Raw genomic sequence first — 23,597 nt, forward strand, 5'->3', positions numbered from 1 at the left:
ATATATATATTCACCTGGCTGGTGTGGCTCAGTGGTTGAGCATCGACCCATGCACCAAGAGGTTGCCAGTTCGATTCCTAGTCAGGGCACATGCCCAGGTTGTGGGCCAAATCCCCAGTGGGGGGCATGCAGGAGGTGGCCAATTGATATTCTCTCTCATTGATGTTTCTCTCTCTCCCTCTCCCTCAAAAACCAATAAAGAAAAATAATTAATTAATTAAAATGAGCAAAAATTAAAAAAAATGTATGTATGTATATATATATATTCTACATCACAACATACAAAATTGAAACAACTTTTCATGGAATAATAACCTTACTATTTGCTTTCGAGTCTGATATTTTTGCTTCAGTTAAAAAAAAGCTGGTCAGGACTTACCTAGTTGATTTTACCACCCAAATAGGTCCCCTTCACCATTCAGTAAGGAACTGCAAACCACCCTTTGAAAATCACTACTTTAGGGTGTGTCCTCATTTTTAAGGCTATTTACATTTCTCAGAGACCTCTAAAATGTTTTCAGCCCCAAAGGGGGTCATTATATTCCTGGAATGTGAGGGATGAAGAGAAGCACTGGGGGTTGGGGGTGGATTGGGGCACCAGTAGCATGCCTCCGAATGCCTGGTGAAAGTTTGACCCTGCGTGGCTTGCTCTACCCCTCTTAGAACCTGCTCTCACCTTCTCTGAACCCAAGCTCAGCCATTTTTCTCTCCTATCTCTGAACATCAATTCATTCAATAAACATTTTTGAGTCTCTCAAGAGTAGGTGCTCTGCCAGAGGCTATGGGAAAGCAAAATTATGTGGGGGTGACAAACTCATAATAAGCCAAGTACATAAAGCAAGTAATAACAAAGGTCATTAAAAGGGTGCCAGCAGAATGTCATGAGCACACATAGAAAGGGAGATTGATTTCAACTTGGGTTGAAATTTCATGAAAAAGATGGCTTTGAGCCTGACCCAAAAGGATGGCTAGGACTTAGACCAGCAGAAGGGGGGGGGGTTCTCAGAAGATATTAAAAACAGAACAAAACAGAAACTTGTGAGCTGGAAAGTGTGTATATGTAGAGAGACTGAAGAGGATTTATGGCCAGGTGGGGAGAATTGTTCATATCTTGGTAGAGTTTGAACTTTATTCTGTAGGCAATGGGGAGTCATTAAAAGTGTTTCATCAGAGGAGGGTCAACTTTTAGGGTTCTATCTCTGGCAGCAGTGTGAGAGTGGATTGGAGAGCAGCAACAGTGGAGGCAGGCAGACACTTAGGAGGCTGATGGGATAGTTCGGGAGAGACCTAACTGAGGGCCTGACTGGGAGTGGTGGTCATGGATATGGAAAGGACTCACAGAAGACATGCCATAAGCATCGAGGCAATAGGCAAAGTCTTCCCTCCTCCTTCCCAATTTGCCCCTCAACCCAGAGCTTCTACAGCGGTCTGATGAACTCTGTGAATCTACCCATACCAGGAAGAGGAAGCATGGGTGTGGCTGGGTGGCTCTTGCTGTGCAAAAGTTGAGGAAGAGGAGACAGTTCATCATAGGCAAACCAGGAGGCCAGGCTGTGCGCATCCTGTTGCCATAGCATTTCAGAAAAGTGTAGAATTTTAGAGCAAAAAGGGGCCTTAGAATCCTGCTGTGAGGATGTCCTCCTGTAGGGAGGGGTCAGATAAGGATGGAGTCTAGCAAAGGAAGGAGCCTTTAAGAAAGGCCGTACAGTTCATCTTTTAAGCTCATCTCTTCCCAGTTCTGCCCTTTTCCTTTCTTTCCCTCCCCGTCCTCCCCCTTTTCTCCTTCCTTTTTCATCCAACACCGTGTCTTTCTCCTTCTTTTCCCTTTTTCTCCTGCTGTCTCTTCATCCTCTTTTCTCTCTTCTTCCTTCTCTCTCTTTTCTATTCATCGTCCTCTTGATTTTCTTTCCTCCGCTTTTCTCCCTTTCCTTATTTCTCCCCTCTTTCCCTGACCCTCCTCAGCACCTTCATCCCCCATAAGCCCTCCAAAACAAAAAACAATAAAAAATCCCACAAGTATTCCTTTAAATTCAGGAGTCAGCAGGTGGAACCTGAGAGATGACTCAAGCAGTCAAGCCACCCCAACTTGGAGGGACAAGCCCCCTAGAAGGAACCTCACCTTCTGTTAAGTAGATCCCTTATTGACTTTCTTTATAATGCTTTTCCTGTCTTTTCACCAATTCTCTGGAGAATGGTTTAGCAGACACTTTCAACAGAAGGTTTATCAGTTTACCCAATGCAGTGAAGGTCAGTGAATGCTAGGGCTGGAGACTACAGCTCTCTCTCTTTTTTTTAACTTCTTTGCTCTTTCTACTGGCCTCTCACTTCTATCAGTGTGGTCCATGGGCCAGCAGCATCCACATGACCTGGGAGTCCGTTAGGCATGCAGGACCATAAGCCCCACCCCTTGCCTACTGTTTCAGAATCTTTAACAAGAACATCCATGAACATTAAAGTTTGAAAAGCACTGCTCTGCATAGACTACATCTCTCTACGGACACAGCCATACCTAGAGTAACCCTTTCTGGGTTTGCTTGAAACTGTGGAGGGGTAAAGAAGCTGAAGGTCAGAGAGCCCTGGAGGGCAGGGGTCACCACTCAGATGTCTGCAGAGGCTAGGCAAGGGGTCTGGCTCTCTACAGGAGGCAGCTGCCACTCAGCTCCAGCTGATTGTTGCAAGGTGGTAACACCAGCCTGTATATATCACATCTTTATCCATTCATCTATCGTTGGACACCTAGGTTGCTTCCATATCTTGGCCATTGTAAATAATGCTGCAATAAACATAGGGGTGCACATGTCATTTTGAATTAGTGTTTTTGTTTTCTTGGGATAAATACCCAGCAGTGGAATTGCTAGATCATATTGCAACAACATTTATGGACCTAGAGGGTATTGTGCTAAGTGGAATAAGTCAGATAGGTAAAGACAAATACCATGATTTCACTTATACGTGGAATCTTAAAAAAATAAACGAATGAAAAAATAAAACACACAAAAAAAGACTCATAGAAACAGAACAAACTGATGGTTGGGGGTGTAAAAAAGGTAAAGGGAAATAAGAGGTAAAAACTCCCAGTTGTAAAATAAATAAGCCAAAGAGGTATAGTGTACAGCACAGAGAATATAGTAAATAATATTGTGATAAGTTTGAATGATGACAGATGTCTACTACACTTAGTATAGTGATCATATTGTAAGGTATATTATATACATATAGTTCAACATCCAACAAACTTAAAACACTGCAGTGGGCTGTTGGCCAGACACTCCATTTACAGCCTCTGATATAGTTGAGGTTTATTTGTTAGTTTTTAGCAGCAGGGACTCTTTGATGAAACAGAATTTTACCTGGAAACTTAATGTATTAAGCAGATGAACGGAGAAACACTCTGGTTGAAGTGGGGCCCAGAGCTTCTCCCACTCAGCCTCCCATGTCCCTTGGACTAGAAGTGGCCTCTAAAGGACCCTCTCTACACTCTATAAATGCATAGGCCAAACAGCATTGAGAGATTCTAACACCATTTGACAGATGAAAGGACTGAGTGGCTTGTCCAGGGTCATCCAGCAACTTAGCAGTCACTGGACTCCCAGCCCAGGGCTTTCTGCATCTGGCTCACTGACTTTTTGCATGGTCCTCCAGTGTAGCCCTCATCAATGGAGGATTTATTCTACAGTAGCACTGGTAGGCAGTCTTCTAGACTCTACTTGGATGCCTTCAGTGATGGGAAGCTCACCACTCCTTAAGTTTGGACACTAACATGTGAGTTTGGCATGCCAGAGAATCTTTGAACACATACATATTGTTCATCAGCTAGGCAGATCCTGAATCCACCCAGGTGGTTGAAGCGACACCTCTGCCCATCTGATCGAAACTCTTCATGCAGTTATTTCATCTCCTGCCTTTGTACTGAAAATGAATAGTGGACTGAAAAGCAAATTCCGTAGATAGACAGGAAGTTGTTTGAGGCTGAGGGTATGGCATGGGGAAAAGAGAAGAGGGAGGCAAAGAGGAAAAGGTAAGAGTGCTAGGAAAAGGGGGTGGCCGAGATGAACTGGAAGTCATTTCATTTATACAAATTTGAGAGTAGTCAAGAGCCCATGGAGAACTTAGAGGAGGAGAGTAGCTAGTGGGTCCCTACCACAGAGGAAGGAGCAAGCTTTTCATCTGGCTGGTCCCTATGATCCAGCTGAAGTGGTCTTGTGGGAGGTTGTTTGGCCAAGGCCCCAGGTGTGGGTGCCTTCGGTAGCCGGCCATTGGGCAGCACCTTACTCTGTCTCTAGGCTCTGCCTCCTGGGGCCTGGAGAAAGCCAAGTGTGGTCACTGCCTCCCTGCTCTTCCCTGAGCTGCTTGCAGCTGCTGTAAGAGCTTCCTTTTGGCGACTTCTGGGGTCCACTGGGTTACTTCTCTGCCCCCAGTCTGCAAAGTCAGGGAGCTGCTGGGGAAACTTAGGGAGGAGTTGCATTCCTAGGTGAATGACTGTCCTAGCTGATGTTTTTAAAAGAGCAAATGGAAGCCCACAAGTGCAGAAAACTTTCTTCCCCAAATCAGAAATCCTGATTGACCTTAACATTTCTTTCTTTCTTTTTTTTTTTTTTATCCTCACCCGAGGATATTTTTCCATTTTTTGTTCAGGTAGAGTGGGAGGGAGAGAGGAACAGAGAGAGAGAGAGAGAAACATCGATGTGAAAGGAACACATCGAGTGGCTGCCACCCGCACAGCCGACCAGGATCGGGGACAAACTGCAACCGAAGTACGTGCCCTTAGCGGGAACCGAACCCGGGTCTCTCAGGACCGCAGGCCGACGCTCTAACCGCTGAGCCAAACCGGCCAGGGCAACATTTCTGACTATTATACTTCCAAATACAGGTGAAGATGCTTTCTATTCTTATTGGGGCAAAAAATATTATCTCAATGACTCCAACACAGTGACAGAAGTTTGATTTAGACCTTGGCTTCTCAGACTTTAATGTGCATGTGAATCACTGAGGATTTTATGAAAATGGTGATGCTGAGCCAGTAGGTCAGGGGTGAGCTTGGGATTCTTTATTTCTAATAAGCTCTCAGGTGATGCTACTGCTGCTGATCTGAGGCCCACACTTTGAGTAGGGGCTAGATGACCTTGAGAATACATCTATCTGGATTTGTACTCTCAAAGTCTGAGATAGATTTATTTAGATATTACTGTATACCTATACACACTTTTCCTAGTACACTAACATCCTGCTTTAAATTATTTTGTGTTAGCTTATTTGGGATGCCATCTATCATTGTTCTCATTTCTTCCTCTCCTGCTTTTACAATTCTAGACTCCTTGGAAGTTCATGCCATCAGCCTCTGCCACCCAGTATCCCTTCTCTTGGCTCTCACCTCCTGACTTTTTGGCCCCTCCTGTTTCTGTGACATCGTCTCCCACCACTGCCTTATACTCATTACATTCTGCCATGTTGGACTGCTGCTCTTGCACATGTCAGTCTCGTTTCCATTTCTGAGCCTTTGCTTTTGTTTTTTCTTTCTCATTGGAATGGTCTTACCCCAGACCTTTGCGTGGCTGGTTCCGTCTCCTTCCTCTGGTATCAACTCAGATGTCACTTCCCAGAGAGGCCTTCCTTGGCCACTTAGCTAGAATAGTGTCCTCCTTTTTCAGTTACCTTCTATTATATCACCCTATTTATTATTTTCTTAATAATTCTTCTTTTTTTTTTTTTATCCTCACCCAAGGACATTTTTCCAATTTTTATTCAGGTAGAGTGGGAGGGAGGGAGAGGAACAGAGAGAGAGAGAGAGACATCGATGTGAAAGGAACACATCGAGTGGCTGCCACCCGCACAACCGACCAGGGCCGGGGACAAACTGCAACCGAGGTACGCGCCCCTAGCGGGAACCGAACCCAGGTCTCTCCAGTCCGCAGGCCGACGCTCTAACCGCTGAGCCAAACCGGCCAGGGCTTAATAATTCTTCAATACCTAAAATTATTTATTGGTTTTTGGGTTCAATGTCTCAATCTCTCCATTACAATATAAGCTCCTTGAGGATAGAGACCTAGTCTGTTTTGTTCACTACTGTATCTCTAGTGCCCAGAACTGAACTTGGCACATAGTAGGTGCTTTATTCATGATTCTTGGCTGACACATCTTTCTGGACATTTTTCCTCACTCATTGAAGATTTTAGCTCCTGGGTCATCACTTGTCTTCCTCTTTCTTACTGCCTCTCTAACCTCAACTTTCCTATGGCTGGTCTGCCTATCCAACCCTGGCCTCACATTCATTTTGTCACCCTACCTCAGCTAGAAAACTCCTGTGGCAACATCTGGATCATGTCATAGTGAGTAACTAACTGAATTGACCCAGTATCTCAGTTTCAAACATCTCCGCTCTGATCATCGTCATGTTCTTCAAGTACATTTATTCTGGCATCTCTATTCCAGCAATTCCTCCCCACCATCAAGATCTCCAATTTGTTGACCCTACTGTTTCATTAACCGTATACCCCATTTCTCATCACTTCTTATGTTCTTTTCTCTTCTGTGCAGCACTATGATTACTTCCTTGAAAATGCTGGCAACTCTATTTCCCATTTCTTTTCCCATTGTATTTTCCTGGCAAATCTCCCCCAGATTCCACTCAATTACCTATCTTCTCTATATCTGTGCTTGATCAGTAAAATGGACTAGTTAAAAGTCCCATGGCTGGGCTGATTGAATTTGCTTTACCACAAGCCTCAGTTGGGCACTCAACACTTCCAGCAAACCTTCTTATATGTCCCTAATGTGTTTGCTTTTTTTAGTCTAAGACAGTGGCTGTCAACCTTCATTGTGCATTAGAATCATCTAGGGATCTTATAAAAAAATCCTGATACCCAGGCTATACCTGATTCCAATGAAATATTTTTCTCTAAAGGTCGGATTTAGACAGCAGTGTTTCTTTTTTTAATTCTCACCCAAGGATATATATATATTTTTTAATTGATTAGAGAGAGAGAGAGAGAGAGAGAGAGAGAGAGTAAGGGAAAGGGAGGGAAAGACAGAAACATCTCTGTGAGAGAGAAACATTGATTGGTTGCCTCTTGTATGCACCCAAGCTGGGGATCGAACTCACAACCTAAGTTTGTACCCTGCTTGGGAATTGAACCTGCAACCCTTTGGTGCATAGGACGATACTCCAACCAACTTAGCCACACTGACCAGGGCTAGACAACAGTTCTTAAATCTCTCCAGGTGATTCCTATCTGCAACCAAGTTTGAGAACCACTGCTCTGAGAGGACTATTTCATTCTGGCTCCTCCCCCTGTAACTTTCCATGACACCTCCTCCCACATGCTTCTCTCAGTTTTATCTCTTTATTAAGAGAATAAAATCCACCTGGCCAGTGTGGCTCAGTGGATTGAGCATCAGCCCATGGACTGAGAGATCCCTGTTTGACTCCTGGTCAGGGCACATGCCCAGGTGGCGAGCTTGATCCCCAATAGGGGGCTTGCAGAAGGCAGCCAGTCGATATTTCTATCTCTCTCTCCCTTCTTCTCTCTCTGAAAAAATCAATACAACGAAGAAGAAAATAGAATCCACTTTAGGAGCATTCTCTTCTCTTTCATTTACTAAATCTACAGTCACCTGCGCTGTCACCCATTATCTCTGTCTTTCTTCCTGCTAGAGTAGCCCTGTTACAGTCAAGGGCAAATATCTCCTCTTATGCTCTGGACCCCATCCCTTCTCACCGTCTCAAGGACTTTCTACATGCAGGTATCCCCTCTGATACTCTCAGTACTTCTCAGACTTTAATGAACATGCAAATCACCTAGGGAATCTAGTTAAAATGCAGATTATGATTCAGTAGGTCTGAGATGGGGCCTAAGGTTCTGCATTTGTAATAAGTGCCCTGGTGATGATAATGCTGTTGCTCTGTGGACCATGCTTCAAGTAGCAATGTCCTATATGATTGGCTTCTTTTTCACATTCCCATCATCATGCTCTTAACCTCATGTTAAAAAAAGAAAAGACTTCCTTGACCTCATATACCAGTCCAAATATTACCCTATTTCTCTTATGCCCTTCAGAGCAAAACTTTTCAAAGTGTTATCTATACTTGTCTCTACTTCTTTATCCTCATTTATTTTCCCCCCTCATTTACTTCTCAACTCCAGTATGACTTTTGTTAACCTCGTGCAAATGAAGCTACTCTTCTCAAGGCCAATGAGGATGACCATGTTGCCAGTACAATGGACACATTCTCATCATTCATTCAACTTCTCAGCATCATTCCTTAACCCCCCCTCCTTTTTTTAACCTGAATGCAGTTTCTTCTGGCTTTCTTTCTACCTTACTGACCATTACTTCTCAGTCTCCATTTTTGATCCCTCCTTCCCTAATCAACTTTAGTCTAATTGTTGGGGAGCTTTAAGACTCAGTCCATGGTCCTTTTCTATCTACACTCTCTCCCTGGATGATCTCATCCCATCTTGTCTCTTTAGATCCAATCTATATGCGAATGACTGCAAAATATATGTCTCCCCTGAGCTCCAGGTTTCTGTATCCAATTGTCTTTATGCCATCTCCTCTAATAATATGAATAATGGACAGCTCACACTTAATACATCCAAAATGTATTGATTTCCTCTACTCCTCAAATCTATGCTTATTCTATTCTTCCCATATCAGCAAATGGTGGCACCATCTACAGTTGTTTAAGCCAGAGTCATAGAGTCATTCATAATTCTTTCTTCCTTTCCCTGACACTCCACAGCCAACTCATCACCAAGTTCTGTTGTTTCTACCTCTAAGTAAAATATATCTCAAATACACCCACACATCACATAATGATGCTTTAGTCAAGGATGGACCATACATATGAGAATAGTCCCATAACATTATAATGGAGCTGAAAAATTCCATTGCCTAGTGACATCATAGTCATCCTAACATCATAGAGTAATGCCTTAGGTATTCGTGGTGCTGCTGGTGTGAACAAACCTACTGTGCTGCCAGTCATATAAACGTGTAGCACATACAATAGGGTACTGTATATAACACTTGATAATGATAATAAGTAACTATGCTGGTGATACAGGTGTTTACTATACTATCAATCTTTAATTTAGAGCATACTCTCCCTACCGATGAAAAGGGAGTTAGCTGTAACACTGTGTGCCGTGTTATGCCAGCAGCAGCCTCATCGATCTCGTGCTTACTGTGTCTCTTGTTTGCATCACTCTCTTGCACTCGATCCAATCTTGTGTTATTTTGTACGGTAGCATGCTGTTTATGTTTGTAGCCTAGGAGCATTACCATAGAGCCTGGGTGTTTAGTAGGGCACGACATCCAGGTTTGACACATGCATTCTGTGATGTTCACACAATGACGGAATTGCTTAATGATACATTTCTCCAAAGGGATGCCCGACATTATTGGTGCATTGCTGTGTTTTTATCCCTGTCTATCATCTTCAGTGCCCTTCCAGTGCAAGTCACATCCTCTCTCTCCTGGATTCCCGGATGAGTGTAACAGCTTCAATCTCTTATCCCTCTTTCAGTCTGTTTACCACCTCGCAACCTGAGTGATCTTTTACAAATGTAAATCAGATCAACTCATTCTGCTGCTTCAAACCCCTCAAACCACCCTCCTTGTGCTCAGAATAAAGCACAAATTCTCTATAATGACTTTCAAGGCTTTATGTGAACGGATTTCTGACAAATTTGTTCCCAACCCCCACCCCCTTTTCTCTATTTCAGCCTCATTTTCCTTCTAGTTCCTAGACACTGTCTGTTTTCTGTGCCAGGAATACTTATCCCTACCTCTGCACATGGCTGGCTTACTTTAAGCCTGTAGGCCTCAACTCAAATGTCATCTCCTTGGAGAAGCCTTGTTTATCTAAATTCTCTTTCCTCCTCCAGTTATTCTTCGTCCTTTCACTTTCTTTCTTTCATAACACTTATCACCATCTATATTAGCATATTTATTCGTCTCATTGACTTGTTTATTGAATAGAAATCAGGAAATGAATGGTTTCTGTCTTGTTCATTGCTATATAATCCGTGCCTAACACGTTGTTTCTTGCACGCAGGCATGCATGTTTCTTGAATTTATGAATGAATGAATAAGAATAGGTAGTGATATATTTACTGAATATCTTTTTGTTCGGACAACACAAGTTACAATATAGATGTTAGCTTTTGGCTGTCAATACTGGCATTTTAGTAGTTGTAGAGTTTTAACTTTTATCCCTTTTCACTACTGCATTCCACTCACTGTAAAAAATCAAGGGTCTGACACCTCTCCAAACAGGACAGACAAATGGCCAAGAGACATATGAAGAAATGCTCAACATCACTAATCATCAGAGAGATGCAAATTAAAACAACAACGAGGTATCACCTCACACCTGTCAGAATGGCCACCATCAACAAATCATCAAACAACATGTGTTGGTGAGGGTGTGGAGAAAAGGGGACTCTAGTACACTGCTGGTGGGAATGCAGACTGGTGCAGCCACTATGGAAAACAGTATGGTGTTACCTCGAAAAATTAAATATTGAACTGCCATTTGACCCAGTGATCCCACTTCTAGGAATATACCCTAAGAAGCCTGAAACACCAATCAGAAAGAATATGTGCACCCCTATGTTTATAGCAGCACTATTGCAATAACTAAAATCTGGAAACAGCCCAAGTATCCATCAGTAAATGAGTAGATAAAAAAGTGTGGTACATATACACAAAGGAATACTATGCAGCTGTAAGAAAGAAAGATCTCTTATCCTTTGAGACGACATGGAGGGACCTGGAGAGTATTATCCTAAGTGAAACAAGCCAAACAGAAAGACAAGTATCATATGATCTCACTTATTTGTGGAATATAATGAACAAAACAAGCTGATGAACAAAATAGACCCAGAGACATAGAAGTAGGGAACAGACTGACTAACCTCAGAAGAGGGGTTGGGGGGAGGGGAGGGATGAGATAAACTACAGAACTTATATGCATGTATGCGGAACCATGGACATAGAAAACAGTGCTGGTGGGGGGGCAGGATCAGGAGGAAGGTGTCAATTGGGAAAAAGGAGAAACATTTGTAAGAAAAATAAATTAATAATAAAAAATTTCTACGGAAAAAAAAAATCAAGGTTCTGAGTTCTCAATCCAGGTCAGCCACCAACTTACTCTGTGACTTTGAGAGTCCTTTTCATTCTTGGGGGCTATATTTCCTCATCTGTAAAATGAGAATGTTGGAGGAGATGATCTTTAAGATCTTTGACAGCTGTGATATCTATGGATAAATGATTGCTGAACACTGTTACGTAAACAACAATTAGTGTGTTCATTGTGTGATTTGGAACCCTAGACTCAGAGAAGCTGGGTACGTGCCCCAGGTTACCCACCTGTAGCGAATTCGGCTCTTTATTCAGATCTGCATAAAGCCACTGCCACAGCAGGTAAGGGACCCGCTTGGGGTGGTAGGACCCCTGCCCCCCAGAAGTCTGACTCTGGGCTCTTTGAATCACCATGGACTCGAATAAAGAGAACGTGGTATACTGGGGACATACCTAAGACTGCCTCTCTCCTCTTGCTGCTCATGGCTGAAAAGAGGGCAGCATTTGGCACTTGTCCACTGAGAACTGGTGCCAGGCAAAGTGCCACTCTTCTGAGAGATCACAGGGCTGCAAGGGAGAGGTCTGGGGCGTAGAGATTGTGGAAACCCCTTTACTAGATTTCTGTTCTATACTGAATGCTTACTGGTTGCCAGGCCCTGTGCTAAGTGCTTTCTTCCCGTAAGGTTAATTTTTCAAATCCTCATAACAATCTTATGAAGGAGACAGTATTATTAGTCCTGTTTCACAGATAAGGAAATTATCTAGATGTGTAACATTAAATAACCTGTCCAAGTAAGTAGCAGAGCCAATAATTGAATGCAAGCACTCTGGCCTCAGAGCTTATTTTCTTACCTACTACATTATATTGCCTCTAACTGCTCACACGGTTCTAGACAAATAGGCACTCAAGACATACTGGATTCAATAGCCTCTTTGCCTCTGGAATCAACATCTATTCTTCTGCAAGAATCTCTAGGCACAGACAGTAACGCTGGACTGTTTGCTGTCAGATTCATTTTTCACTCTTCTCTTGCAAACTAAATTTCTTCATAGGCTCTGTTTCTGTCTCACTTCTTCTGTTCAATGGGAAATACCTGTGGGAGATTGGTGGCCAAGAGGAAGGAGAAGCCAGGCTATTTCCTCTACCTGCTGCTTTAGGGAGGTGCATTATGGAGGTGGCCGTATTTCCTCCGTGACTCTAATTTCTGTTGAAAACTCCCACATTCATGGCACCTGAACTGTCAGGCCACCCAGCCCATGCTATTAGCTCAGTTTCGCACCAGTTTCTGTGTTATGATAACATTAGCTTTTCCCATTATTGTCTGGGAGTGGTAGCCGTTTTCCATGGTTGCTAAATTCTGGCTTGCCTTACCATCCCTTGTTTGGCTTCTTAGTTCTGCCCGTATGATGTGTTTTCTGTAGTAAATGTTCTCTCTTTGAAAGATCTAGGTTTCTATTTTCCTGACGGGATCATATTGATATAGGCAACTTGCTTGGTCCCAGGGCTACTCACTATCATAGAAATTGATTTATATCCTTCAGAGCATATATCACAACCTTTATCATATTTGTTTATTTATTTATTGTCTGTCTTTCCTTTATTTCAAGTAGATTGTAAAGTCCATGAGAAACTTCGTTTTGTATCCTGAGACTCTGTCACAGAATCTGGCACATAGGTGGTCAATAATATTATTGAATGAGTGGATCCATCCAAAAAATGTCCAAGTTTTTATTGGAAATCTCCTATGTGCAAGGTATCCAGTTGTAGGAAATACCAAGGTGAGGAATTCATTGTCCCTGATTAAAAAAAAAAAAAACTAATAGCCCTGGCCAGTTTGATTCAGCGGTTAGAGCATCGGCCTGCGGTCCCGAGAGACCCGGGTTCGGTTCCCGCTAAGGGTGCGTACCTCAGTTGCAGTTTGTCCCCGGCCCTGGTTGGTCATGTGGGTGGCAGCCACTTGATGTGTCCCTTCACGTCGATGTTTCTCTCTCTCTCTCTCTGTTCCTCTCTCTCCCTCACACTCTACCTGAACAAAAAATGGAAAAATGTCCTCAGGTGAGGATAAAAACAAAAAAACAAAAAAAAACCCAAAAAACTAATAATTTCATTTAAGTGATCAGAAATGGAAAAATATACACATGACCAGTGTATTAGTTTGCCAGGTTTGCCATAACAAAGTACCACAGTCTGGGTAGCTTAAACAACAGACATTTATTTTCTCCCAGTTATGAAGGGTAAAAAGTCTAAAATCAAGGTGATTTCTTCTGAGCCCTCTGTCATTGGCTTGTAGATGGCTGGTTTTCCCTTTGTCTTCACATGGTCTTCCCTCCGTGCCCATCATTGTCCGAGTCTCCTTTTCTTATAAAGATACCAGGCATAGTAGATTGGGGCCCACCGTAATTACCTTATTTTAACTGAATTACTGCTTTGTTATTTTTATTTATTTTTTATCCTCACCCGAGGACATTTTTGTATTTATCTTCAGATAGAGTGGGAGGGAGAGAGGGAGGAAGAGAGAAACATCGATGTGAGAGAGACACATCGACTGGTTGCCACTCACAGGACCCCAACCGGGGCTGAGGACAAACTGCAACCAAGGTACGTGCCTTTAGCGGGAACTGAACCCGGGCCTCTCTGGTCCGCGGGCCAACGCTCTAACCGCTGAGCCAAACCGGCTAGGGCTAATTCCTGCTTTAAAGACCTTGTCTCCAAATGTACATTCTGTATTATTTTTAAAATTTTATTTCTCAATTACAGTTTATATTCAAGATTATTTTATATTAGTTTCAGATGCATAGATTAGTGTTTGGACAATCATGTACTTTACAATGTGGTTCCCCCAATATTTCAAGTATCCACCTGGCACCATACATAGTTATCACAATATTATTGACTATATTCCCTGTGCTGTACTTGACACCCCTATGACTATTCTGTAACTACTGATTTGTACTTCTTAATCCCTGCACCTTTTTCATGTAGACCCCAGTACCGCTCCCCTCTGGTGACCATGTGTCTGTTCTCTGTATGAGTCTGTTTCTATTTTGTTTGTTTGTTTATTTTACTCTTTAGATTCCAGATATAAGTGAAATCACATGGTATTTGTCTTTCTCTCTCTGACTTACTTCACTTAGAGTAATATCCTCTAAGTCCTTCTATGCTGTCGCAAATGGTAAGATTTCATTCTTTTTATGGCCAAGTAATATTTCATTGCAAATACAGTCACATTCTGAGGCATTGGTGGTTTGGACTTCAACACATGAATATTTAGGGAACCTGATTCAGCCTGCAACAACTAGTAAGTAAAAGACCATTTTCAGTTGAGAAGGCTAACTGGTAGTGCCACAGGAGGTAGATGAAAGATGGTAAAACCAGTATCCCTGAGCACTGTGGGAGAGCTTCCTGGAGGTGGCATGCCTAGTGCCAGATCTTAAAGGTATATTAGAGTCATGGAAGTTTGAATGGACTGGTTGTCAGGAGAAGTTCATTCATAGGCTCAGTGTGAGTGAAGACCTGGATGTGGAAAAAAGGGAGGAGAGCATTGTAGAATCTCTGATTACTTAACTAGCAGACTTGGGAGGAAGTTGAAAGGTCATCCAGGCTAAGCTCCCATTTAATTCGGGAATCCCTAGCCGAAGGACCATTCAGCTTTTGCTTGTACACCTCCCAGGACTGCGTGCTCATCAAGGCACCTGCTTTGATTTTTAGTCAGCTATGTTTGGCCAAAACAATGGCTTGGATGAAGTGGGGACAGTTTGCTAGGAGGTAGAGGACAATAAAGTTGTGTGTGTGCAATGCCAATGATGTCTTCATACCAATCACCTTCAGACACTTCTTTCTGATGTCACATTTTAATTCCCTCTTGCTGAAGCTACAACCTCTTTTTCTGTAACCCTGTTCTTGCTCAATCTTTCCTGTGGGTTAGGAGCTTTGGATTCTTGTCTTGTTTGGCTGTCTTCCCTTGAGCAGATGTCTTTCAGTTTCTGGGCCTCATTGTGTATAACTGTAACAGGGGACTAATTAACACTCCTTGCCATGTCCACCTCACAGGATTATTGTAAAGATTATATGCTATTATGAGTGTGAATGTGACCAACAATGTCAACTCTGAGGAAATGCAAAGGTGCCAGCCTGGGTTGCAATGCCCAGAGTTAGGGGCATCACGAAAAGGTGGGCGGTTTCTCCGTTTGCCTGTTTTGCTGACGTTCATTTGACACATTCTCAGCAAAATAAGCAAATGGAAAATTCATCCATCGACAAGCTACCTTTTATAATCCTGAAGGTGTGAGCTCCTTCCAGAATCCTGGAATAATGTGTGTGTGTGTGTGTGTGTGTGTGTGTGTGTGATAACAAAAGGAACTTTGGAAAACTTCAGAAGCCAACGTGGAGGCGTTATCTTTTGTATGGAAAGTAGACAGGCCCCTTCCTACTTTTGCTCCTCCGTGTTTTAATCTGTGAAATGGAGACTAAGTCCTGCCCCCACAGGGTTGCTCTGAGAAGGGAAGTGATTCTGTGAAAGCCCCAGGGCAGCACCCCTTGGGAGATAAGACCCCAGGGGAATACCAGGAAGGGCTGCGGGAGGGAGGCTGGGAAGTCCTGGCGTGCTCCACTGGGGCAGGATCTTCTGATCTGGGAGGTTGGCCTGACACCTCTGGCAACTTTGGAGAGGACTTTTCGCTGACTCGACACAATTAAGGAGCCCACAATAAACAACATCTAACTCCAGCCCGGTGGGAGGCCAGCAGAGGTGGCAGCTGTCCTCTCCCAGGCGGAGGTTATTCACCCCCATCCTCTCACTGCACCCCACCTCCCTGCTCTCAAGCCTTGGCCTGAGACAAAGGCAGTGGGTTGGGGACCCCCCCCCCCCCGCCGCCCACGCCTCTTCAGCGGCCAAGCACCCCGAGAGCTGCGGGGCAGAGAGGCAGAGCCTGCCGGCTGGGATGGAACGAGCTGACTGAAGGCGAGGTCCAGGGCGGAGGGGATTGGGCTGCAGGGCTGTGGAGGAGGAGGCGGAGGGGGCGCTGAGGCTTTCGCTCGCTCCAGCCCTGCCAGCCCAGCCAGCCCCACGCAACCTGCGCCAGCCACCCGGCCTCGGAGAAGCCGGACTTCTCAGGCACCATGCAGTGGATAAGGGGCGGATCAGGAATGGTGAGTGCACATAACCCTGGCTCCCCCTGCTTGATCCTTAGTCCCCTAGCCCCACCCCCAGCTCGTCCACCAGCTGCCGTACAGTAAGCCCCCCAGCCTCTGCCCACCGCCCTCCCCACTGTCCTTGAGACACCAGAGAGCTTGCTGTGGCCATTTTAGGAGCCCTTGCTCGCCTGCCTGCCCGCCTGCCGAAGAAAGCCCCCTCCATCCTCCTCTGCATTCCTACCGCCTCCCTACAAGCCCAGGGATTGGGGTGGGATGGTAGTGGGGGTCACCTGGGAGGCCAGAGGAGCGAAGGGTCTGGCAGAGGGGCCCTCTGTGAGCAGCGAGGCTTGCAGGTGCCGGCCAGCTGCAGGGGGTTGGGAGGGAGGGCGCGTCACAAAGCCTGGGGCTGTGGAAGAGGTAGTGTGGGAGAGCTGCATAGTCCCCCAGACAGACCCTCTACCCCTTACTCTGGCCGGTCCCAGGGCATGAGGGCCAGCAAGCCACTCTCTGAGAAGCTGTTTAGGGGCACTCTGGAGCCCTTCCTTGCCTGGGCTGGGGTCACCCTGTCCACGCTTGGGGCTTTGTCAAGGAAAGACAGCTGCAGAAATCCCTATCCTGGAAATGGGTCTGTATCCCGGTCAGTTAAGAGAGCTCCCCCTGCCCCTGACCCAAGGAGTGTGTGCGTGTGCGTGTGCGTGTGCATGTGCGTGTGCATGTTCATGTGTGTGTATGTGTGTGTGTATTCAGTATTATGTTCCAACAGTTCATTTTATGCCATGTTGCTCCCTCTCCACCTGGAGACCTTGGAATGACTTCCCTTCCAGAGAGGAAGTAGTGGCTGCATCTTGATGCCTCTCTGACTCAGCTAGGGGTAGCTCAAGTCTGGTCAGGGACTCTGGGGGTGAGAGGCCCCCATGCCTTTGTCCTCAGCTGGGAGGCATGCGCAAGAGGGTCTCAAAGGGCAGCTGGGTTGGGTCAGCGGACACTGATGGCCATGCCAGCCCACACTTCTGCACTGCCACCCACGACCCGCAGCTGAAGGAAAGTAGCCTGAAGCAGTTGGGCAAAAATTGATGTTTAACTCCTTTCTTGCTCCCATGCTGGAAGGGAGGAGGGAATCTGGAGTGGGCTAGGACTGTATTCAGAGGAGCTGTCCTCTTCCTTAGACATCTGTTTTAGTGATTCCTGAAGGCATCCAGTTTATATTCCTATATGCCAGGGCTTCAGGAGACTCTTCTTCACAGACATCCCTCTTTCCCTGGGGTCCCATCAGGGCTATTTCAAATGTTTCTAGACCCCGAAAGGATCAGAGCAGGAGAAGACCTTCAAGTCCTTGTCATCCATACAGAAAGACTGAGATCCAGAGAATGGGAGAGACTTGCCCAGGGGCACACAGCTCCATGAAGGCAAAGCTGAGTCTCCTGACTCTCTGTCACTGTCCCTCCCCACTGCTCCACAGAATCATCAGTTCCAATGGTGCTGAGAGTGGCAGAAAAGAACAAAGAGTCATGATCTTGGGAAAGGACTTCCTTAAGGATGAACTAATGCCATGAAGTTGCTTTAAAAAAAATAAAACATGCCAGTCTTTGTATTTCTGTCAGCTGGGTCTGAGTAAGACCTCCCTCTTTTTCTAAATATATTGTAATATAGGGGTCCAGAGCCACCCATTGACAACAAATTGAATTAATGGAGAAATTTGAAGTTTTGCCAATTGTGTGTGATGAGAGAGAAGAGAGAGTAAGTAACAGACATCTTGAGGAGACTATATAATTAGAGATTGATTGATGGGGAAATTTTATAATATTCTTAGAATACTGAAGTAGAGACTATTATATGATGAAAGCCTTTCTTTAACTGTTTGCCAGAATTCAAGAAATAGGAGTAGTCAATTCTATTCTAGCCTGGAAGGCAGGAAACCTCTAGTGTTGGTCCTGCTACTGTTTGATAGGAATGCTTTGGGCCTTAGCTTTCTCGCCTGTTAAATGGGCTGTTAATGATCACCAAAGTCCTTCCAGATCCGAGATGCTGAGATTCCTAGAAGTAATTGTTGGATAAAATTTAACTAATGGCTCATTCTGAAAAAATAGGGAGTGTATATCTAGCTACCATCCTATAATGCAGCTAGTCAAAAGGTCTTTGCTGCTTGTTCTTTCATTTGCAAATCACTTGCAATGCAGATTGAACTTTTTCTAACAGTGACATTTTTTTTTTTAGAACATTTGACTATTATAACTGATTGCAAGTGTCACATGTAAATGAAGGTCATTGAACATAAAACATCAGTCAGGATTTTACAGAATAAAATCTATCTCTGTAGATAGAGTGTGTTCACTTTTGACGGTAGATTTTTCAGTGTATTTATTCGTAGCTTCTGCCTGCAATGCCGACTTGTGCTGGGTTAGGCAGTGTGCCTTGGATGGAAGAAACTCTGGTCTTGGAATCATGAGTCTGAGGTTGAGGGCCTTGCTTTGACACTTCTCAGCTCTGAAACACTTGCTAATTGTCAACCTCTTTCATCTTCAGTATTCTCATCCATAAAACAGGGATGAAGTGCCTTATAGGTACTACTGAGGTCATTATTTCATTTAACAAAAATAGAGTGTTTACTCTGAGTTGGCACTGATCTAGGTGTTGGGGAGACAGCAGTGAACAAAAAGAGTCTCTACCATCATGGATCTTACATTCTGGAGGTTGAGGGGGTTCAGTAAACAATAATGCAAACGAATACGCAATATGTCCTGAGTGCTGAGTGCTAAGAAGAAAAAGAAAGAAGAAGAAAAGGAAAACCTGGTAAGAGAACAGAGATAGCAGGTGAGATGATATAAGTAGATCAGCCAGAGCCTCTCTGATTAAGGGACATTTGAGTAGAGATGTGGAGGAAATGAAGGAACAAGGTCTCATTTAGCTATTTAGGAGAAGACACTTAGGCTTCAGGAACAACCAGAAAGACAGAGAGAAGGTGGGGGAGGGGAGGGAGAAGGAACACACTACTGGTTTGTTTAAGGAACCAAAGGAGGCCAGTGACCTGGGAACATTTAATTTGCATGAGAAGAGTAGTTTTTGGAAGGCTTTGATCAGATAAGGCCCTTAATCTGATTGAAATTTTAACAGGAGAATAGATTTCCTCCACTAGCAAAGGAAAAGAGCTATGAGGAGACTCCTAAATTGGCCAGGTTAGAGGTGATGGTGGCTTGGACCAAAGTGATGATAATCTGTATGAAAGGGCTGTGTCTTTTCTTTTGTAGCATCGTTTGTAGATGGTCTGTGTCTTTCTCCTTTCTGACCATCCATCTGATTTTCAGATATCTGAATGTGGGGCTAGAATGAACACAGTAGGTGGACACATTCAAGGGCATTTTGTATCTAAGTCAATGATCAAATTATCTGCTTCAGACTCCTGGCCTCTGGTGGGGCTAAGGGTTGGGTCTATGTGGATCACCAATGAACCAATTTTTTGCTTTCTAGGATTCTGGAGCAGATTAAGTATATTAGTAGTACTAGATGTTGTCTACTTAACATGTGTGATATCAGGAATGGATCATTTTTAGTACTCTCTCTTCTATATGACAAAATTATTTTCAGTATTAGCATGGCTGATTAATAATTATTTTCTTGATTAGTTTTTTAAATTTTCAAATAACTACCAATGAAAAAGGAAAATAAACTTCAATTAAAAAAATTAAATTTAATAACATAATATGCCCTAAAATGTGCACTTACTGAACAAAAATAGTATACCTTGTAGTTTGTATTGTTTTTACTCTTTTAGATTTTAAGCACATACAAAAACTTCGATGTCACATAAATGAGAGAATTGAAGTAACTTACATTATGTTTCTTTGACTTTACAGTCACTGTGCTACCATTGTTTACTTTGAACCTACGGTTTAAATGCTGTAATATAGCATCAGAGGAACTGCAGATAAGAAATGAACCCAAATATCCTGGTCGGATAGCTCAGTCGGTGAGAGCGTTGTCCAGATGCACCAAGGTTGTGGATTTGATCCCCAGTCAGGGCACATACAAGAATCAACCAATGAATGTACAAATAAGTGGAACAACAAATCAATGTCTCTCTCTCAATTCAATAATAAACAAACAAAAAGAAATACACCCAAATCTACCATGAATGATTATAAACCTTTACAAAGTGAACACACATGTAAAGTCTTTGTGTGTTTCAGGGGTGGGCAACTATATCACTACAAATTCTCTGAATTCAACTTCCATGTATAATACAATATTATTAAAAGATAAGTAATAAAAGGTGCTAATTTGAAACTTTATATAGATTAAAACTTAGTAGTATCAACAATTGTTCAGAACTTTGACCAACAAAATATTTTTTCAGGGAGGAGTATTTTATTACTAATATTGTTTAAAATTGCCGGTCCATGGTGATAATAATAAAAAAATACTTTGACTTTTAAAAAGATACTTTAGAGATAGTGAGCTCCTTCTGTGCTGGAATTAAGGGTTGTCTGTTCCTGTTGTTCCACTTTATATGGCAACATTTTGGAGAAGAATACGGACTCTTGAACTAAATTCCATGCCAAATTTCATGTGACCTTCATAAGTCACAATATTTGAGAGTTGGTGGAAATCTCTGTATAGGCAAGATATAATGGCCAACTGTTAAGTTTAATAGTTGTATTGATTCCACTATGAATAACAGAGATCTATCTACATTGGCTTCAAACACATAGGTTTTATTCTTTCACATAAAAGAACTCAGGAAAAAGGCATACTTGGGCCAGTACAGCAGCCTCAGGAAGTCTTTTGGGACTTTTCTGCTCCACCATCCCTAGCATTTTTATTTCATTCTTAAAGTTGTTTCATGGTCCAAGATGGGTTCTGAAGTTCCAGAACATCTATTAACATACACATTCTAGGCAGCAGGAAGGGCAAAAGAAGAGGAAAATTACTTGATCCCCCTTTTAAAAAAAGTTTTCCTGGAAGTCTTATTTAATAATACTTCTACTTATGTCTTATTGATCAGAACTGAGTTGCATGGAGGCCCCCAGCTGCAAGGGAAACTTGGAAACGCAGTCATGTAAACTGGGTGGCAATGTGCACAGCTAACAATTACGGGCAACGTTTCTGATACAAAGGAGAAAGGGGAGCGTGGGCTGTTGAGAGACAAACTGCAGTCATTGTCATAGTGAGCCCACATGTATGTCTGTCAAAGTAGAAACAGAATATTTAGGGCTTGAACTCAACTTTGGACTATGAGCCACAGCCTGATGTGGCCAATAGTAGTCTGGCCAATAGTTAAAATGCTTTCATCACTCAAGACTTGATGTATCCCAGTCCTCCTTTGCTTCCTCCAGTAACAGATTCTTCTTGTGAGACCAAGTGGATGGTGATACCCTTTACAAACATGGGGAATACAAAAGTAGGAGCAGTGTTTAGGGAGGGGGTGGAGAGGGGAGATGACAAGTACAGTCTGAGCCCTGTTGAGTCTGAGTCGCTTGGGCAACCTCATATGAGAGCTATCCAATAGGCAGCTGGTGATCTATGTCACCAATAGTTGGAGCTCAGAGGAGGATTGGGAGACATTGGTCATAGTGGAAGTTCTCACATTGGATCAACTACCAAGTCTTTGAAAATGCAATTCAGCCTGAGGAAATGAGGGGTGGGAGCAGAAATCGAGCCTTTTTCTTTCTTTTTTTTTTTTTTTTTATCCTCACCCGAGGATATTCTTCCATTTTTTTGTACAGATAGAGTGGGAGGGAGAGAGAGGAAGGGAGAGAGAGAGAGAGAAACATCGATGTGAAGGGACACATCGAGGGGCTGCCACCCGCACGACCAACCAGGGCCGGGGACAAACTGCAACCGAGGTACGTGCCCTTAGCGGGAACCGAACCCGGGTCTCTCCGGACCGCAGGCTGACGCTCTAACCGCTGAGCCAAACTGGCTAGGGCGAGCCTTTTTCTTTTTGAGGTGGTTTCCTAACCTAGAGCAGGCTCGAGCCACTCTGTTATCTACTTTCTGGAATTTCCACGGCAACAGTATAGTTTCAGGCTTTACTCTCAGCATTGCTCACGTTGCTTCTGGACTGCCTCAGTTGTAATGTCCAAACTGGATGACCTTGGTGATAATGTAGCCCAACTCCTTAAATCAGGGTCAGCAAACTACGGCCTACTGGTCAAATCCAGCCCACAAATTAGATAAAAATATTTTTTTTTACCTTTTTAAATGGTTGCAAAAATTTGAAAGAAGAATATTTTGTGACAGATATACATGAAATTATATGAAAATTTATATGGAATTTAAATTTCATTGTCTATACATAAAATTCTATTGGAACACAGCCATGCCCATTTTGCCTTCATGATACAAAGCAGAGTTGAATAGTTGTGACAGAGACTATATGGCCTGCAAAGCCTAAAATATTTACTATTCGGCTCTTTGCAGAAAAGGTCTGCAGACCTCTGCCTCAGAGCCACAGGGTTACCATAGCAGTGTCTCCAGGGGAGGGGCTGGGCAGGGGCCCTCAGGAGTGTGGATCTCCCACCTTTGATTTAATCCAGAGCACCTGGGTTTTTGCTTTATATGCTGGGTTGTTGCTTAAGATTTTGGAAGAAGCTTTTTGCTTGCCTTGCATTCTCCCTACCCCCACACAAAGATGTTTGGATACCACCCATTTTATAGATTGTAAAAACCGAGTCTCAGAGAGGGAGGGTGCTTGACTCAAGATCACACAATTATTCAGTAACTGGACAAAGAACCCACATATCCCAATTCTCAGTTAGGTATGCCTTCTTCGATGTTCATAAGGTAAATTTAGTAGGAGGAATGTAAAGGGAAGCATACCTGTTATGTGCCAGTTATATGAAATGTTAGCTCAATGCATTCTCACATTATCCTCTACAAAATAGGTTTTAAAGTCAACATTTGTTGGTTTATAAATTCATGCAACAGTATTCACTGAGCCATAAGGGATGCAGTAGAGAATGAAAGATAAGCCCAGCCATTGTGGCTCTGGTTGAGCGTCCACTCATGCACCAAGAGGTCACCGGTTCGATTCCTGGTCAGGGCACATGCCCAGATTGTGGGGCCGATCCCCAGTGGGGGGCATGCAGGAGGCGGCCAATTGATGCTTCTATCTCTTCCTCTCCCTTCCTCTCTCTCTAAAATCAATAATGAAAAAAAAAAGAGAATGAAAAATAAATGTCTTTGCCCTCCCAGAGTTCGTAGTCTAGTCCAGCTTAGAAACAGCAATAGAGAGTTGAAGTATCTTGCTCAGGGTTAAATAAAGGGCAAAATCATATTACAAATCCAGATTTATCTGACTACAAAAGCCTTACTCTTTTCACAACCCAATCATTCCTCTTTCCACTCCCCATGCACTGACCAATCTACTCACCCATACACA

General features: G+C 43.5%; 1 protein-coding gene across 2 annotated transcripts in view; it reads left to right on the forward strand.

Annotated features, from left to right (window-relative positions):
- ARHGEF9 (Cdc42 guanine nucleotide exchange factor 9) overlaps nucleotides 1–23,597 on the forward strand; it is a 235,354-nt gene that overhangs the window by 64,042 nt on the left and 147,715 nt on the right. The window contains exon 1 of one of the 2 annotated variants that reach the window (XM_036271152.1): nucleotides 15,789–16,234. The exons of the other annotated variant lie outside the window; for it this stretch is intronic. Within the exon in view, the coding sequence (XP_036127045.1) occupies nucleotides 16,205–16,234 (30 nt within the window). The 5' untranslated portion in view covers nucleotides 15,789–16,204. Of the gene's footprint in view, nucleotides 1–15,788; nucleotides 16,235–23,597 lie in introns of those variants that run through there. 2 annotated transcript variants of the gene reach the window in all.

Source organism: Molossus molossus, unplaced genomic scaffold, assembly GCF_014108415.1.
Source record: "Molossus molossus isolate mMolMol1 unplaced genomic scaffold, mMolMol1.p scaffold_m16_p_2, whole genome shotgun sequence".
Lineage (NCBI taxonomy): Eukaryota > Metazoa > Chordata > Mammalia > Chiroptera > Molossidae > Molossus > Molossus molossus.